This window comes from Pseudorasbora parva, chromosome 10, assembly GCF_024679245.1.
Source record: "Pseudorasbora parva isolate DD20220531a chromosome 10, ASM2467924v1, whole genome shotgun sequence".
NCBI lineage: Eukaryota > Metazoa > Chordata > Actinopteri > Cypriniformes > Gobionidae > Pseudorasbora > Pseudorasbora parva.
Window position 1 is genome coordinate 4,381,529 of NC_090181.1, and position 20,797 is coordinate 4,402,325.

At 39.9% G+C, this 20,797-nt stretch overlaps 1 protein-coding gene across 1 annotated transcript in view; it reads left to right on the forward strand.

Moving 5' to 3' along the window:
- sntg2 (syntrophin, gamma 2) overlaps positions 1 to 20,797 on the forward strand; it is a 115,165-nt gene that overhangs the window by 16,276 nt on the left and 78,092 nt on the right. Inside the window, exons 2-4 of the mRNA XM_067454917.1 lie at positions 16,956 to 17,093; positions 20,416 to 20,472; positions 20,739 to 20,796. Of these exons, the coding sequence (XP_067311018.1) occupies positions 16,956 to 17,093; positions 20,416 to 20,472; positions 20,739 to 20,796 (253 nt within the window). The remainder of the gene's footprint in view (positions 1 to 16,955; positions 17,094 to 20,415; positions 20,473 to 20,738; position 20,797) is intronic.

Below are 20,797 nucleotides of genomic sequence, written 5' to 3' on the forward strand. Positions count from 1 at the left end.
CACCATAGGAATTAAGTCCTCATGTGCACTATACAGGGGATAGAGAACGATCAGCCAGTGCACTATACAGGGGATAGAGAACGATCAGACAGTGCACTATACAGGGGATAGAGAACGATCAGCCAGTGCACTATACAGGGGATAGAGAACGATCAGACAGTGCACTATACAGGGGATAGAGAACGATCAGACAGTGCACTATATAGGGGATAGGGAACGATCAGACAGTGCGCTATATAGGGGATAGATCAGACAGTGCACTATATAGGGGATAGAGAACGATCAGACAGTGCACTATATAGGGGATAGAGAACGATCAGACAGTGCACTATATAGGGGATAGAGAACGATCAGACAGTGCACTATATAGGGGATAGGGAACGATCAGACAGTGCGCTATATAGGGGATAGATCAGACAGTGCACTATATAGGGGATAGAGAACGATCAGACAGTGCACTATATAGGGGATAGGGAACGATCAGTCAGTGCGCTATATAGGGGATAGGGAACGATCAGACAGTGCGCTATATAGGGGATAGGGAACTATCAGGCAGTGCACTATATAGGGGATAGGGAACGATCAGACAGTGCGCTATATAGGGGATAGAGAACGATCAGACAGTGCTCTATATAGGGGATAGAGAACGATCAGACAGTGCACTATATAGGGGATAGGGAATGATCAGACAGTGCGCTTTATAGGGGATAGATCAGACAGTGCGCTATATAGGGGATAGGGAATGATCAGACAGTGCGCTATATAGGGGATAGGGAACGATCAGACAGTGCACTATATAGGGGATAGGGAACGATCAGTCAGTGCGCTATATAGGGGATAGAGAACGATCAGACAGTGCGCTATATAGGGGATAGAGAACGATCAGACAGTGCTCTATATAGGGGATAGAGAACGATCAGACAGTGCACTATATAGGGGATAGGGAACGATCAGACAGTGCGCTATATAGGGGATAGATCAGACAGTGCGCTATATAGGGGATAGGGAATGATCAGACAGTGCACTATATAGGGGATAGGGAACGATCAGACAGTGCGCTATATAGGGGATAGGGAACTATCAGGCAGTGCACTATATAGGGGATAGGGAACGATCAGACAGTGCGCTATATAGGGGATAGAGAACGATCAGACAGTGCTCTATATAGGGGATAGAGAACGATCAGACAGTGCACTATATAGGGGATAGAGAACGATCAGACAGTGCACTATATAGGGGATAGGGAATGATCAGACAGTGCACTATATAGGGGATAGGGAACGATCAGACAGTGCACTATATAGGGGATAGAGAACGATCAGACAGTGCACTATATAGGGGATAGGGAATGATCAGACAGTGCACTATATAGGGGATAGGGAACGATCAGACAGTGCACTATATAGGGGATAGAGAACGATCAGACAGCGCACTATATAGGGGATAGAGAACGATCAGACAGTGCACTATATAGGGGATAGAGAACGATCAGACAATGACCATTATATGACCAACACCTGTATAGGGGATAGGGAAGGATCAGACAGTGCACTATATAGGGGATAGGGAATGATCAGACAGTGCGCTATATAGGGGATAGGGAATGATCAGACAGTGCACTATATAGGGGATAGGGAACGATCAGACAGTGCGCTATATAGGGGATAGATCAGACAGTGCACTATATAGGGGATAGAGAACGATCAGACAGTGCACTATATAGGGGATAGGGAACGATCAGTCAGTGCGCTATATAGGGGATAGGGAACGATCAGACAGTGCGCTATATAGGGGATAGGGAACTATCAGGCAGTGCACTATATAGGGGATAGGGAACGATCAGACAGTGCGCTATATAGGGGATAGAGAACGATCAGACAGTGCTCTATATAGGGGATAGAGAACGATCAGACAGTGCACTATATAGGGGATAGGGAATGATCAGACAGTGCGCTATATAGGGGATAGATCAGACAGTGCGCTATATAGGGGATAGGGAATGATCAGACAGTGCGCTATATAGGGGATAGGGAACGATCAGACAGTGCACTATATAGGGGATAGGGAACGATCAGTCAGTGCGCTATATAGGGGATAGAGAACGATCAGACAGTGCGCTATATAGGGGATAGAGAACGATCAGACAGTGCTCTATATAGGGGATAGAGAACGATCAGACAGTGCACTATATAGGGGATAGGGAACGATCAGACAGTGCGCTATATAGGGGATAGATCAGACAGTGCGCTATATAGGGGATAGGGAATGATCAGACAGTGCACTATATAGGGGATAGGGAACGATCAGACAGTGCGCTATATAGGGGATAGGGAACTATCAGGCAGTGCACTATATAGGGGATAGGGAACGATCAGACAGTGCGCTATATAGGGGATAGAGAACGATCAGACAGTGCTCTATATAGGGGATAGAGAACGATCAGACAGTGCACTATATAGGGGATAGAGAACGATCAGACAGTGCACTATATAGGGGATAGGGAATGATCAGACAGTGCACTATATAGGGGATAGGGAACGATCAGACAGTGCACTATATAGGGGATAGAGAACGATCAGACAGTGCACTATATAGGGGATAGGGAATGATCAGACAGTGCACTATATAGGGGATAGGGAACGATCAGACAGTGCACTATATAGGGGATAGAGAACGATCAGACAGCGCACTATATAGGGGATAGAGAACGATCAGACAGTGCACTATATAGGGGATAGAGAACGATCAGACAATGACCATTATATGACCAACACCTGTATAGGGGATAGGGAAGGATCAGACAGTGCACTATATAGGGGATAGGGAATGATCAGACAGTGCGCTATATAGGGGATAGGGAATGATCAGACAGTGCACTATATAGGGGATAGAGAATGATCAGACAGTGCACTATATAGGGGATAGGGAATGATCAGACAGTGCACTATATAGGGGATAGAGAACGATCAGACAGTGCACTATATAGGGGATAGGGAATGATCAGACAGTGCACTATATAGGGGATAGGGAATGATCAGACAGTGCACTATATAGGGGATAGAGAACGATCAGACAGTGCACTATACAGGGGATAGAGAACGATCAGACAGTGCACTATATAGGGGCTAGAGAACGATAAGACAGTGCACTATATAGGGGATAGGGAACGATCAGACAGTGCGCTATATAAAGGGGATAGATCAGACAGTGCTCTATATAGGGGATAGAGAAAGATCAGACAGTGCGCTATATAGGGGATAGGGAATGATCAGACAGTGCGCTATATAGGGGATAGGGAACGATCAGACAGTGCACTATATAGGGGATAGGGAACGATCAGACAGTGCGCTATATAGGGGATAAGGAACGATCAGACAGTGCGCTATATAGGGGATAGGGAATGATCAGGCAGTGCACTATATAGGGGATAGAGAACGATCAGACAGTACGCGATATAGGGGATAGAGAACGATCAGACAGTGCTCTATATAGGGGATAGAGAACGATCAGACAGTGCACTATATAGGGGATAGGGAATGATCAGACAGTGCACTATATAGGGGATAGAGAACGATTAGACAGTGCACTATATAGGGGATAGGGAATGATCAGACAGTGCACTATATAGGGGATAGGGAACGATCAGACAGTGCACTATATAGGGGATAGAGAACGATCAGACAGTGCACTATATAGGGGATAGGGAACGATCAGACAGTGCACTATATAGGGGATAGGGGACGATCAGACAGTGCACTATATAGGGGATAGGGGACGATCAGACAGTGCACTATATAGGGGATAGGGAACGATCAGACAGTGCACTATATAGGGGATAGGGAATGATCAGACAGTGCACTATATAGGGGATAGGGAACGATCAGACAGTGCACTATATAGGGGATAGAGAACGATCAGACAGTGCACTATATAGGGGATAGGGAATAATTAGACAGTGCACTATATAGGGGATAGGGAACAATCAGACAGTGCACTATATAGGGGATAGAGAACGATTAGACAGTGCACTATATAGGGGATAGGGAATGATCAGACAGTGCACTATATAGGGGATAGGGAACGATCAGACAGTGCACTATATAGGGGATAGAGAACGATCAGACAGCGCACTATATAGGGGATAGAGAACGATCAGACAGTGCACTATATAGGGGATAGGGAATGATCAGACAATGACCATTATATGACCAACACCTGTATAGGGGATAGGGAAGGATCAGACAGTGCACTATATAGGGGATAGGGAATGATCAGACAGTGCACTATATAGGGGATAGGGAATGATCAGACAGTGCGCTATATAGTGGATAGGGAATGATCAGACAGTGCACTATATAGGGGATAGAGAACGATCAGACAATGACCATTATATGACCAACACCTGTATAGGGGATAGGGAAGGATCAGACAGTGCACTATATAGGGGATAGGGAATGATCAGACAGTGCACTATATAGGGGATAGGGAATGATCAGACAGTGCGCTATATAGGGGATAGGGAACGATCAGACAGTGCACTATATAGGGGATAGAGAACGATCAGACAGTGCACTATATAGGGGATAGGGAATGATCAGACAGTGCACTATATAGGGGATAGGGAATGATCAGACAGTGCACTATATAGGGGATAGGGAATGATCAGACAGTGCACTATATAGGGGATAGAGAACGATCAGACAGTGCACTATATAGGGGATAGAGAACGATCAGACAGCGCACTATATAGGGGATAGAGAACGATCAGACAATGACCATTATATGACCAACACCTGTATAGGGGATAGGGAAGGATCAGTGGTCAACAGTGTGTTCTAAAATGTAGTTTTTATTTTTATTTGTATTTTTTGTCCTTATAAATTGTGTTTTTATATAGATCATGAGTCAATACTCCAGATCAGTGGGGGGCGGTAATGCACCTGAAAGCTGTTTGCCAACCGCCAATAAAAACAAAAGAAGAAGAAGAACATTGTGCTCTTCAGACAGTGCTCAAACAGCAACATTACACACTAAAGAAAGATGAATATGGACAAAATCATGATAGGTCCTCTTTAAAACAAAAACAAATATCTGTCAATGGGGTCAGAAAAAAAAACATAATTCAAAGGGAAAACAAAGATTATTTTTCTGACCCCATTGGCAGATATTTGTTCTTGTTTTAAGCATAATATATTGTCATTTGGCTTTTTAAGTAGTAAATGTATCTTGATTTAAGAAAGTTAAGATATTTGTGCTGCAAAATGACAAAAATACAGATTAAGAAAAAATCTTTTGCAGTGCAGGAACTGTAATGGTTATGCGGCTCAATTTCCCTTTTACGATTGCAGGAGGTACAGACTTTAAATCTTCAGGCAAAAACCTCTTACGCCTATCCTGTTGTCTGGGGGAAAAGAAGAAATCAGTGTGTCTGCGTTCCAGCCCTGGAGCGCTGTAACATTATCGGCTGTGATCTGATCTCCAGACAGCAGTTGACCTTCATTCTTCTTCTAATTATTATCTTGATTGAAGCAGTCCAGTGGCGCTCTCGTCCGCCTTTGTAGTGAATTCAAATTAGAGGCAATATTTCACAATTACAATGGCAAACACTTAAAAGTAATCATCGTTTGAAGCAGATAATTGACCTTAAAGGCATTTAAAATCACAGATCTAGCAAATCTAGCTTTTGTCACTTGATAAGGTCATTTTCAGACAGGAGTAGATGAGGGTGGGCGGCATGACTAAAATCTTATATCATGCTATGAGTAATTCTGGACTGTGCTGATGGTTTGCATCACAATACAAGAGTTATTTTTGTTTGAAATTCAGTGAAAATAGATTTATGTTAAAGGTGCTGCATGTATGTTTTTTAACTAAAGCGTAAAAAAATCAATAATTCGCTTGCCGATATTTAGTAAACATTATAAATCCACCTACATGTTTCTTAAAACATACGCTCTCCAATATTTATAATTTGGACTGCCGGTATCCCCTAGAGTTAGATAAGTCCGTACATATCCTTCTTATCTCTGTGCGTGTCATAATCCGTCTGATGCACCCACCGCTAGCCTAGCTCAATAAGGGACAAAATAACACCAACATTTTCCTATTCACATGTTATGAGGTGTATAGTTGCATCGTGTACTATGAAAAGTTGTGATTATCTGGACAGATATGGCTAGGAACTATTCTCTTATTTCTGCGTAATGATCAGGGAACTTTGCTGCCGTACCATGGGTTCAGCGGCGCAGTGATATTACGCAGCGCCTGAAAATCGTCCCCAGCTCACTCTCTGTGCCTCAGGTTGTCATGCTGGTTATGTTGACGGAGTTAGCCTATTTTCAGGCGCTGCGTAGTATCATTGCACTATACATTTCACACCCTGCCAATAACACGCTGAGATTTGAGTTAAAAAAAAACAAAACCGTGAAACTAATATTATAAAATATCACCCTGTAGCCCAAGACTGGTTTCCCACTGAAGCTAAGCAGGGCTGAGCCTGGTCAGTACCTGGATGGGAGACCAACTGGGAAAACCAGGTAGCTGCTGGTAGAGGTGTTAGTGAGGCCAGCAGGGGGCGCTCACCCTGTGGTCTGTGTGGGTCCTAATGCCCCAGTATAGTGATGGGGACACTATACTGTCAAAAGAGCACCGTCCTTCGGATGAGACGTTAAACAAAGGTCCGGACTCTCTGTGGTCGTTAAAAATCCCAGGATGTCTTTCGGAAAAAGAGTAGGGGTGTAACCCCGGCATCCTGGCCAAATTTGCCCATTGGCCCCTGTCCATCATGGCCTCCTAACAGTCCCCCTCTCCTGATTGGCTTCATCACTCGGTCTCCTCTCCACCAATCAGCTGGTGTGTGGTGAGCGTTCTGGCGTAATATGGCTGCCGTCGCATCATCCAGGTGGATGCTTCACATTGGTGGTGGTTGAGGAGATTCCCTCCTTCAATGTAAAGCGCTTTGAGTGCCTTGAAAAGCGCTATATAAATGTAATGAATTATTATTATTATAAAACTGATTTGAGACACATTCAAAATAGTATTGCTAGTGTGTGTGATTATTAACATGTATTTTATTATGTTTTTATGCAATTTTATAAAAGCTTTTTATCACAGTAACACATGGCATCTCTTTAATAGTTTATTGATTTCTTCTTAAAGGATCCATTGGATGTGAAAAACATCTTAAGATGGTCGGACACAGTTTGTGGAGTTTTCTGCTCAGAGTTGGTTCTTTTAAAAGTTTGAATTTAAAAGTTCCCTGTAAAGTTCTTGTTTGAGAAGCACCCCGCTCTGTGTTTTCTCCATGTTTCTTTGTCAGTCACACACACCACTTGAATATACATGCACACACAGAATCTCATTAATATCTTTGAATGCTATATACCGTTATACAGCCAGTCCCAGTAGCTTTCTGTGGGAATCGTTCTAGAAGTTACAAAAGCAAGTCTGTACTTGATCACTCATTTCAAACAGCCACGCATCTCTCCTGGGTTATTCCTGATTCCAGATGGCCTTCAGTGTAGAAAACATGAAAAGCAACAACGCAGGCAAAATATTAAACTGCATCTTCAGTGAAGCCTTCTTATTGACTTCTTATTTATTCAAATGATATCATTCTCAGTGATAGGGAGTTTTTCAATGTCTCATTTGGCTATGGCACTATTCCTTGAAACAAAATGCATTTTGAAATCATCAAGAAACATCGCCTTGCAACCCCGATATTTTATCGATATACAACCCTGATATTTGGCTTGTCTTAATTATCACATAGACATTGAATGTTTTCCTGTTTGGCCGATGTGTCGAAAATTTGACTTTTATTTTGACAGCGCTCTAACAGCTTCAGCTCTTCTGGGAAGGCTTTCCTCAAGGTTTAGGAGTGTGTTTATGGGGATTTTTGCCCATTCTTCTAGAAGCTCATTTGTGAGGTCAGGCACTGATGTTGGACGAGAAGGCCTGGCTCTCAGTCTCCGCTCTAATTCATCCCAAAGCTGTTCTATCGGGTTGAGCTCAGGACTCTGTGCAGGCCAGTCCAGTTCCTCCACACCAAACTCCTCATCCATGTCTTTATGGACCGACGCTTTGTGCACTGGAGCGCAGTCATGCTGGGACAGGAAGGGGCAATCGCCAAACTGATCCCACAAACAGCTTTGATTTTATTTTAGCAAGAGTTTTTACTATCTTTAAATGAAATAGTGTGATATGTATTTTGGATTACTGGCCATCGGCCATCCTGCTTTCTAAGACATTGGTATTCACCATCAAAAAACAAAGCTCAAAATCAATATTAGCTGACCACTAGTGAAAAGTACTACAAACTAGTACTACTAGTTTGCATTTGCTGAAGGAAATGTGAGTGGTGTTTGCCTGTGTAAGGTGTTACTGTTGGGCATTTCATTATTTTTTGGCTGGAGAAATCTTTTTTTTTTTTTTCAGAGGTGACCCTTAGCCAGTTCCTTCGGTTAAATCTGGACTTCAGTCCCCTACCAAACCATCAAGCAATGACTACCACCCTTGTGATCTTGATTTCTCCAGAGACATTACCATGTACCCGTGTATAAATAGCAAAAACTCACCTTTACTGAAGCTTAAACGTGTGAAGCTGCAGGTAGGATTCAGTCTCTAACTCCAAACTTTGATTAATTATCCTCTCCCTGTAGAGCTAACGGGAGACTCACTTGACCTACATCCCGGCGTCTCCAGGGAGAATAGGTTTAGGTGCCAGAGAGAGAATTAGGCCAGTACAGAGAGACGGTCGGTGGGTCTGTCAGAACCAGAGTCATAGACCAACAGACACACGCACAGCGCAAACCAGTCCAGCTCTCTTCAGAACTCTCTCTTTAAGAAACTTTCCAGATCATATTACATATAAAAATCAAAGGGATTTTTTTTGTGCAATATATATTTATGTTTTGCGTTGTGACATTGCTTTATTGATTATTAAGCACATTTATAATTTGTGTACATTAAAGGCTATATTTAGGTACATTTGTAAATATCCCATGTTAATCTCAGTGTTATTTTTAGTGTCATTGATATACTTATGTTTTTTTTTTTAATACTTTGAATTTTTATTTCTACACGTCAAATATGAAGAGAGTTTAAGGTGGGGTAACGGGTAAGCCTATTTCAAAACTGCTTTAGCAAAGGGTCTCGGGCCGAGTACCAAAACAAACTTATAGCCAATCAGCAGTAAGGGGCGTGTCTGCTAATGACGGGGAGACGAGAGCGCCATGTGCACGTCATTATTCAAGAAGTATCAGCTTTCCAGCCTGGAGAGAACTCAAGAAGTGAAGGCCAAGGTTGCTTTATTTCTTCTATAAGGCGAGTAAGATTGTTTTGTTTTTGTTTTACAGAACTAATATATGCTGGCTTTTGCTTGAATATGCTCATGTGTCATGTTCGCTTGCTTGTCCATTTGCGATCGTATTATTGTTGCACATGCCCGTGCTATCGAGTTGTTCATGGAAACTGTTTGTTTTTTTGGGGATGTAGGGGGTGACTTTTTCACTGAACATTCGACTTGGATTACTATAGTAACACACATCGCTTTCACTTATTGATAACATCATACCCTCTGCTGGCTGGCACTAACCCCAACTTTAACACAGGATTACTATAGTATATGGTTTGTGTGTGATTTTCATGTGATTTTGGGGTATATTCATATGCATAAGGAATGTTTACAATATACATGCTAAGCAGGTATATCATTTAGCTTCATATAAAATGTTAAATATAACACATTTCAACAACATTACCAAAATCCATTATTAAGGAAGTTATTACAACCATGCATTGGTGGTTTGAAGTGCGTTTTGAGTAAAAGTGTAATATGAATCTTTTATGTAGCTTGATGCTAATTGTAGCTCAAATTGGAGCCGTATCTATTTCCCAATCTATTTTGTTTCAAGAATTCACATAATGTCCCAAGAATATGCTTTTTTCTTTTCTTAAGCTAGACTTCAGATAATAGGTAGATTAACAAAGCTGGGGTGAAAGTGGTGTTGATGGGCAATCAGTGTAATGCCCGAATAAAGGCTAATAATGGCTGAATAAAAACAAAAAAAATTACGAGAAAAGATTAACAAAGATTAAGCCGCACACTGGCAGAGATGTGAAAGGTTCATCGATTGGGAACAATAGAAACGTGAACGGAGCAGTTCACCTCGACAGACATTAGAGCGCAGGGGAGTTATAGGGGCCAGTTATAATACCACATTTATATAATATTATTATACATTTAAATATTTTATTCTTAATGTTTTTGTTTTTATGAATATGTATATCTCAATATTAATAGCAGTCTAAGTAATTCTGAGTCTTGAACTGTAAACTTTCAAGTGCTGGCTTTCTAAATATATGATGTGTCAGAATAACTTATGAGCAGCAATCTTTTTATTTTGGGTGTGTCATTTATGCTCCACTTGCCAAAACATGAGGTGTCTAGTAAGGGGTTAAAGTAATGCATTTATGGTTTTAGCTTCAGTTAACAATAATGTTGGATGACATTTAATTTATGCAGATTTTAATTCAAGAAATTGTCTAGAGAGAATCATTTTTAGTATATATATATATATATATATATATATATATATATATATATATATATATATATATATATATATATATATATATATATATATATATATATTACAGTATAAATAATTCCAGTGTGCTTAATTTTCATTAATATGTGAAATATCATGCAGACCTATTTAGTTTTATCTGCATTAATTACTAGAAGGATGTGCTCTGTGCAGTCTCATGAGGAAAGTGTTGCTGTGCTGCTGTTCATCTGTGCGTGACCAAACATCTCTTTGGTTGTTTTTTGTCTTTGGAGATTCCTGTCGAGTCTCTGCGATCTTCAGATGTTTGAATGACACAGAACGCAGAAGCTGCAAATAGAGTAATGTTTGCACAGATAAACGCGGCCCTTATGAGAGTGTGGTGATCTGCTTTCCTAGCCAACATACATCCAGTTTGGGGAGTCACAACTGCATTTAAATAGGCATTGAATCATTTTAGATTCAGAGTCAATCCCAAGCTTGTGATGGTTCACGTCCTGAAAAGTAATGTAATGTTTTTATTTCTCGTTGCTATAAGCAAGAACAATATTTTCTATTTTTACCAAAATGGTAGAGAATGTATTTATTATCCTGCAATTTTTTTTATGAAACTGCTGTTGATAAGGTGATTCACACCATGAACGATGTGGGAACTGAGAGGGAATCAGACAGAAAGGCAGAAAAGGACTCCCTCAAAACTGTGAAAAGATCCAATAATTTAATCTGGATCAGAACGATCTGGATTTGGAAATCCCATGTCTTGCTATCCTGGATCAGGTAATCCATTTTAACATCTTTTGTGCCGGTTTTTCAAAGGAAGATTGTATGGGATCACCCTGATCCACATTCACATTTTTTTTCAGATGACCAAATCTGGATTTCTAGTGCTTTACGGAGCCCTTAAAGCGACATGATGATGGAAAAAATATTTCAATTAGTGCTGTCAAATCACTTAATCGCATCCCAAAAAAAAGTTTGAATTATTATGTATATATAAATATAAAAATATATATTTGCAAATAGTTCTTAAATATAAACATGTACTATATGTATGTGTATTCACATATACATAATAATTATGCACGGTACACACACACACACACACACACACACACACACACACAACTTTCTTTTGGATACAATTGATTGATTTGACAGCACTAATTTCAGTGCTTTTGCATTCTCTCAGAAAAGTTTTGCATTTGCAAACATTTACATTTATGCATTTAGCAGACGCTTTTATCCAAAGCAACTTACAAGCAAAGACCTTTTAAATGGTTAATCTCTTATGATTGTGCCAATGTTGCTTACAGACAGTGATAAAAACACTAAATGTTGTAATTTTATTAAAAAGTTTTATAATTTTTTTGTTCCTGAATTCCACCCTTCTGCTGGGATCAGTATAATTTAGATTTTTTTGGATCAAAGGTATCCAAATCTTACTAAAACTGACACAAACTGTTGATTTGATCCAGATTAAAACCAAGATTGGATTTTGTGATCTAATCTGATTTTTAAGAATCCCTTTTTTCTTTTGAACAACCCATATTCAAGATTTGAGCGAATCCGATAGCTAAAATCCGATCAGATTCATTTTGAACAACTGGCCCCAAGACCATAAATGTCAATTAGGAGCCATCCAGTCCGAGCTAACTAACTAAATGTCAACTTTAGGCAGTTAAATCAAGACTAATGGTCAAAGAGGTGGCACATCTTGAGTTAATGCCAAGGGTTGTTTGACCCCTGAGACAGAGCTCCAATACAAACCCTCTTGTCAAAGACCCCAGTTTGACCTGAGCTCTTAAAGAAGGGACTGAAATATCTTAAAACCCACAGAGACATTACTCAGCATCTGTGATGACTCCAACTCCTGCGGGGACTTCAGAAGATGCAAACTCTGAATCATCATACAGCAATGCCATATATTGTTGTCATTGTTAACAACTTTGTTAATTACTCCAATGAGCTCATTGTTTCTTCCGTAAATTAATGTGATAATTCACCCAAAAATGAGAATGTGATGTTTTTCTGCTGACCCCCAGGGCATCTGAGATGTAGGTGTGTTTGTTTCTTCAGGAGAACACAAATGAAGATTGCTCGTATAATGCATGTCAATGGGGTGTAATTCTAATTAGAGCCCATTGACATGCATTATACGAGCAACGGTTGGAGTTAAAAATCTTAATTTGTGTTCTACTGAAGAAACAAACACACCCACATCTTGGACGCCCTGCAGGTAAGCAGATAAACATCCAATTTTTCATTTTTGGGTGAACTATCCCTTTAATACATTATTAGTAGTGTTGGGGCGCATTATAAGTGACTCGAGTTACGTAATCAGCTTACTTTTATCAAGTAACTAGTAAAGTGCAAATGCATTCAGCACAGCACAGCTGAAAGGTTTGTTAGCGCAGCGCCTTCTACTGTACACGCGTGAATGTGCATTTGTGGGTTGAGACCTGTCTTTACTTATTTTCTTTTTCTTTTCCGTTGAGAGTCTCGCTTTCAAAGTTAAGTTTTACCGCAAATCTTCAGTCAGCGACTCAAACTTTAAACATCAGCCATGCCCACCAGAACGTGATTGGTTTCCCAAACTGGTGGTTATTAAGTTAATAGCCCCGCCTAAGAAACAATAGAAAGGTTAAATTAATAATTGATGGTTTGTTTAGGTCAGGTCTTATAACATGAGTATATTACTAGAGACTTGTGATTTCATCATTTCACTCTTAAAATTAATTCTTTCCTCACTAGCTTTCTTTCTGCAATGTGTGTGTGATATTATTAGTTTAAGTGTTTGATTAATCAATGTTTGTACTCAAAGAGAAGTGTCCTTGTGTTATATGGTTACGAATTTAGGACCAGACTTACTAACAGCTTGCGCCAGCACAAACCCTCTTTTGCCATTAAAAAACTCCTGTCAGGATTTACTAAAAACACGCAGTGATGAATTAGCACTGAAAAGGCATGGACATTTTTGCGGCTGACCTTATTGCATGTTCATTTGTATGAGTTTTCCTTTCAGATGCAGTATAAATGGGAGAAGAGTATTTAAATTAGGGTGACCATATTTTGATTACCAAAAACCAGGACTCTCGGCCCGGCAATATACTCAATAGATACTCAAATGATATTCAAAGTTTACTCAAAGATTCCTTATTAATTTCAATACATTTATAGTATGCCCCCTCTGTATGGATAGAACATTTTTATATTGGGGACAGGACAGCACTTGAAAACAGGACATGTCCTGGGAAAACAGGACGTTTGGTCACCCTAAATTAAATGAATCACTCAAGGTGATTTACTAAGGTTTGTGGTTGTCTATTTACTGGTGTTTCCGGCATTATTTACTATCCCAAAGCACATATTAAACCAAATGCTAATTTGCGCTGCTCTTGGTAGATTGTGTTGGTCATTATGGAAATGTTTCAGCTGTGTCTGTGTTCTTTAATGTGCACGTCATCAGTAAATCATGCGCAGAACTTTCCACTCCCATCCACGCTTTTATGGGGCATGCTGCACTGAGTCTAAAAAGTTTTGGTCCAACGCATTGAGAATGTATAACTAAATGTGAAACAAAAAAAGGTATATCTCCTGACCACTAGGTGGCACTGTGCCGAAATGCTGCAGGTAGCCTCAGGTCATGGTTTTCATAACACACACCAAGTTTAGTCAGAATACGCCTCATGTTCATTTTGGCGGGCACTTTGGCAAATAATAACTTTTTACCGTATGGTTCTATGGGCTGCAGAAGAAGAAGAAATGAAAGAAGCAGAATAAAGAACGCAAACGCCTTCGGTGCTTGAACTCTAGCTATATAGCCTCCACACCAGCAGTCGATATTGTTCTCTTAAAATGCTTGAGCTCTTTAAAGCAGGATGGATTCTGATGACTGTCGATGTTTTTAACGTTCATCAGCTGGGAAAAAAACATTATTCTCGTTATATACAAAAGTGATTCCATCGATACCGTTCCTCTGTGGCAATATCCTATAGTTGTGGTGTGAATTCTGTTATTCTTTTATATTTAGAACAATTTTTAGAACTTATAGTTATCGTCTATCTACAGAACAGGCCTCAATTCAACTTCAAACCTTAAAATGGGTATAATAATTTTTTTATCAATTTTTTGATATGCCATTCAAATACAAAAATATTACATTTGGGTAGGGCTGTCCTCGACTATGGATTTCAAGTTCAAGTTCAAGAGTTTTATTTGTCACATACACAGTTATACAGAATACAACCGGCAGTGAAATGTAAACAGGTCCGCTCCATGGACAGCAAATAACAATTAACAAAAAAAAAAGCACAATAAATTATAAAATAGGGATAGGATAAAATAGGAATAGGATAAGGTGCTATATATATATACATATGTAGAATTATGAATAAATCAAGTAAAAGAAATAAGAGATGTGGAATAAAATAAGTGAGATAAAGTAAAGTGGAGACTATAAAAATAAATCTGTGGATAACAGAAGTGCAGGAGTTTAATGTGCAAACAGCATTATAATGAGTAGTTATATGAACACAAGAATAAAGTGCAGTGCAATATCAGTATGTGAGTTTGTTAATACTGAAGGCAGGTGAAGTCACATGTTGTTAAGTGACAGCGTTCAGGAGTCTGATGGCCTGTGGGAAGAAACTCCTCCTGAGTCTCTCAGTTTTGGCCATCAGGCTACGGAAGCGTTTACCAGAAGGTAGCCGGGTGAAGTTGGGGTTGGCCGGGTGATTAATGTCCTTGATGATTTTTGTAGCTCTGCCTCTGCATCGTTTGATGTAGATGTCCTGCAGAGACGGGAGAGCTGACCCTGAGATGCGCTCGGACAAGCGCACATTCGAATCAGAATTGTCGAATCTTTCTATGGTTGACCGATAGTCGAATCATCAATGTGTGTGTGAATGGGTTGGGAGGGGCACGATACTAGTCTACTAATAAACTAAACCTAATAAACCTAAAAAAAATTACCTACCTAGGGAACTTTGAGTGCGTTTGCATGCATGTTCCTAAGCCGATTGTGCCTAAAGGCACACCGCACACGAAGATCAGCGCCGTGTCTCAGGATCTCACACCAAACGCGCACATTATATACGCACAAGCTCAATTTTGAATCGACTTCTGACAGAAGAGCTGCACGATCTTGTAGCACAGGGTGAAATCAGGATACATTGACGATTTGAGGGAAATATAAATTTAAAATAAAACCTTGAAATGGCGTTCTGTGGCGCGGCAGGATTTTAAACAACTTCCTGAGTCGGCTCGGACAGGCACCGAATGCTGCCACCAGTGTGTGTGTGTACACTCATTGAATGTGTTCGAATTTTAAAGGCACGGCCCAGCGCCCTTAAAGGTGTAGCACACCGAACATGAAGCTCTGCGCCGCGCCTGCTTAACCCCTGCGAATATTCGACCGAGATCGGTGGTCGAATTCAGCACCGCATATCGATGCATCGAATCTTCGACTATTCGGGTTCACCCCTACATTTGGGCCTTAATCATGCACTCAACAACAACTAAAAATACATATATATTGCAGTTGCTGCCTTGAATATTTAAGCATATGCCTAATCAAAGTGGCTCATCAAAATGGTTTCATTATTTAAATGAGCTGAAGTAAAGGCAAAACATCATGTTTTCTTTTACGCTCATGAATCAAACATCTTTTTATCTGCTCTTTAACATATGTGTTGGATTTCAAGGAGAAAAACTATGGTGAGAGAGAGACAGGCTGTTGTCAGAGCGAGTGAAGAGGGATACCTTAATCTCTGTGAATCTTCTAGCACCTCAGTTCGGTTTTGTTTAGAAACCATCAGGAGGCGATTCATGAACTAACACTACTGTAGCCTTGAGGAAGAAAGTGATCCTCATGACAGGAGTGAAAGTCTCGGAAACCGTGATAAATAAAGATTGTAATTGATTCCATTGCGAAAAGTATTTTTCAGCCAGAGGAAGCTCCTCCGGGGACTGTTTTGTGGGTTAAGTGAATTAACTCTGCTCTCTAGACTCATTTTGTCTGAGAGAAAACTCGAAAGTAATTGAAAGATCCACAGGCGACTTTTCTGTTGCATTAATTCAGTTTGTCTTTCAGTGGAGAGACTGAGCCAACTTCTCAAATTGGAATCAAATACTGCGGGAAAAATATATTTTGTACATTAATCTCAGTCTTGTGTGCTGTACAGAAATAGTTCACCTGAAAGGGAAAGTTTTCTGTGAGTTTCTTGCACAAGCTGTCATATGGCTTCAGAAGACTTGGATCATCAAATCTAGTATTTTTAATGTTTCTTTAATGGCAATAATAACACCGCAGTCAATTCAGCTTTTAGTGCTTAATCTCTTAAATGTCCCTAAACAATGCTAACATGCTTTTTGCTTATTTTTCAACAGACAAAAACCGGACTTGCCCTTTTGTACAACGAACACACAAGTAACACCTACGACGTTCGCTTAAAGTTAACGAAAGATCTGTTAATCGTACAGAAGCAGGATGTGGTGTGTGTAAGCGGTGGCGACTCGCACTTAAATGTAAGTACTGAGTCTTTGCTTTTAACTCGATCCTGATTCAAACGTACTCATTTCATCATTGTTAAAGTGGCACGCTTCTCTTCATTGGGCATCATAGTCGGCAGCAGTAGAGTGTCTTCTGTTGCATTCGACAAGTCTTCATTACATTTGACATCGCTGTCAAGAAGCACACGCCACTTTTTTGTTTGCTTTGCAGGAATGAGATGCATCATTATCATTCATAAATGACATCAGTGGCATCACGCTACGACCGCTATTTTCAGAAATTATGCTGTCAATACACAATGAAAGTCATTAAATGTGTACAATGCATGCTGGATAATCCAATATATTCATAATCAAGAGAGTTTTACAGCATATTTACAGTCCTATTTAGGGGCCAAGCACCAAAGGGGCTGTAGCCCCTATTATATCCGTTAATTTTCTGCACTATTTTTTTCTTCCCGAATGGGAGTCTATGGTAGGCCTATGAACAAAATATAATGAAAATTATAAAATTTGCACAACTGTAGAAATGGTAATGAATAGTGACCAATTTTGCTGTCTCTAGGACCAACTCTATACTGCAACCACCAGTTACAAAATTAACTTTTCTAAAGATTTCAACTTTTGAACCCTTTGAGCTCTGAAATTTAGGTCACCTGATTCCTATCTTCATGCTGATGCCATTCAATATCTTACATTAAGACTCCTCCCATTACAATAGTGGCCATTTTGAAAAGAACAGTATTCAGTGTTTTCACTGCTCTCACCACTTTGTCCAAAATTTGGACCAAGCCACACAGAAATTACTGAAAACATTTTTTAAATGAAGTCACCAACTTAACAAGGTTGAACCTAAATCTGTTCAGAGGCTGTATCCTGGCCAAACTTTGAGCAATTAAAACGAAAATTGGTATGCTTCATTGGACCCCTAATCTGTGGGTCCGTGCCAAATTTAGGAAGACCTACAGGTCATGAGATTTTAAAAAATGGCTATTTTTGCTCATAACTTTTAAACAGTTTGTCAGAAAATCATGATTATGGTGTTTATGGATTTATGTGGGTTAGGGTTAGGCCGAATCCAAGGATACTGATATTGCCAGGATCGGATGAACCATTGGTCAACAATTAGAAATTTGTCATAAATTGCAATTTGTTTTAAAACAATTTGACATATCGGCACAAAATTCGGTATGCATCGTCATCATCATCGGCATGTCCTGAAGGTACCTGAGAGTTTGTATACAGCACCACCTAGTGTTCCAGAGATTTTTAGAGACCTTTTTGTGCAAAAATGGCTCAGATGATCTTAGGACCAAGCCGCACAGAAATGACGCATTGAAATGTTATGACCTACTGGTGAAAAATATTTTATAATGCTGTGAAGTTAACAATGTCAACCCAAAATTGGTTCAGAGTCTGTATCTCCACCTACAGGTCATGAGATCTAAAAATAGCTATTTATGCTAATAACTTTTGAACAGATTGTCAGAAAATTATAATCTTGGTATCTATAAATGGACACAAGTCTTCCCTGTAGCGCATCAAGATAAAAAGCAGGCAGCAGACAGAGATTGTTGGTTTGAGTCCTGTGTGGGACAACTTTTTAAAATTGTGTGTAATGTCGTCGTTTCAATTTGTGCTGCTTTTGCTCTTCTGGCTCTGCATTGCGCTTTCAGCCCCTTCAGGGGCTTGGCCCTGTATCGCCGCTTGCAGCTATATTGATGTATTTGGATTTATAACTACACGTGACCTGCTCCGTCATTTAGGGTGCGTTCACACGTGTAGTTCGGTTCGTTTGGTTCGTTTGGTCCGGACCAAAAAACAAAAACAAAACGTATAGTCCTGGTCCGCTTAGCGTTCACACTGGCATTTTTAACTGCGAACCTAAAGTTACCGAACCAAAATCATAGGGAGACGCTCAGAACCTGATTGGTCGGCTTATATGACGTAGGAGCTCGCTTACCGAACATTCAGAACAACGCTGTGTGCGGATTACACGCCATCATTTTATGCGTGTACATGTGGCATTATTTTTACCAGCTGAGAACTCATGAAGAGCTCATAAAGTGTTCAAAACATTCAAAACAGCTCCAGGATTTCCTCCGTTGTGCAGAAAAGAGACGGCCGTTCTGCCATCTGTACCGACTAATGGGCAACAGGTCCTCTGATGAGAAGAGCCAGGTGTGCTTTTTGTGCGTTTCTTCTAGCATTTTCGAAACATGCTCATCGGACCAAATATTGATGAGGCTCTTCCTCGTTGCTCTACGTTTGCCCTCTAACGTTAAAGTTATTCATTTTGGATACACCGATCTTTCCGCATCTTCAAATCAGCTGACTATGCGTCACATCTTGTGACATCACGTCCTGTTTTTGATTCATTTACATGTCTTTGGTCCGTGTTGAGTTCATATATCAGTCGAACCTCACCAGAGTTCGTTTGGAACCGGACCGAGACTCGTCTTTTTAGCGCTCTCGGTCCGCTTGTTTGGTGCACTCCAGGGTTCGGATGGCAGCGTTCACATATGTTCAAATGAACCGCACTAAACGAGCAATCGCACCAGGGTTCGTTTTAATCCAACCAAACATGACAAGTGTGAACGCACCCTTAGAGTCACTTTGACCCAGAAACACATTTTTAATAAAAAAATAAATGTTTTAGCTTTCTAATGGTTTAAATAATAATCTTAACCATCATAAACCTTTGTTATTGAGAAACAGTTTGGAATACTTTGCATTAGAGCTGCACAATTAATCAAAATCTCGATTCAAACACTCACACGATCTTATCCCTAAATGACAACGATTGGACTCTGTCTATTAAACCTTTGACAAAATCATACAGGAACATTCAAATATGTGTTCGCGCTGCCGCTGAGCAAGAGAAAGCAGTTATCATGTATGAAACAGCTTCACAAACAGTCCTTTCACCAACACAAGCTACAATAATTCAAATGATCACAGAAGGACTGGGATTAAGGTTTACTGTGCAGCTCTACTTTGCATGTTATTTGACAGAATGAAACGAGTGTTATGAAGTGTTTTCCATCTGAATTGACTAATCTATCCCAACAGAGATTAGTAAATATAGGCAGAAAAAATTCAAACACATCAACAGTAAGATGTATTTTTATTACCTGATATTACCTGTATTTGAAAGTTGGGATGTCTATTTATTTTATGCTTTTAAAAACATTCAACAGTCTTATTTATTGACCCTGTATGAATAATTTTATGTACAGGCTTCAAGTCAAGTGTTGCTATATGACCATTTCTTTAATGATTTGTTATCTAGTTGATGCTATGAATATTTTACCAACTAAATTCCCCTTTTTTAAAGCACAGAACTGTTGTACTTCGAAGACAGGTGACTGGAGGTCTCGGTCTGAGTATCAAAGTAGGTCTTTTGCTTCTTTAATGTTGTTAATTCACTTTAAAAAGCTTGATTAAACATGCTCATGTAGTGCACTCACATCTTCACAGGCCAGATAATCATTGCACAATATTAGTCTTTAATAGATCAAACAGGAACCTGATATAAGGCTCAGCTCTCATTAGATTTACTCACAATAATCTTTGATGAGGCAATAGATTTGTATGTTTGAACAGTGTTGGTAACAGATGTCGAGGTGAATTTCCTTGACGGCTCTTCATGCATTTCAGGGGGGAGCAGAACATAAAGTGCCTGTGGTCATCTCAAAGATTTTCAAAGATCAAGTAGG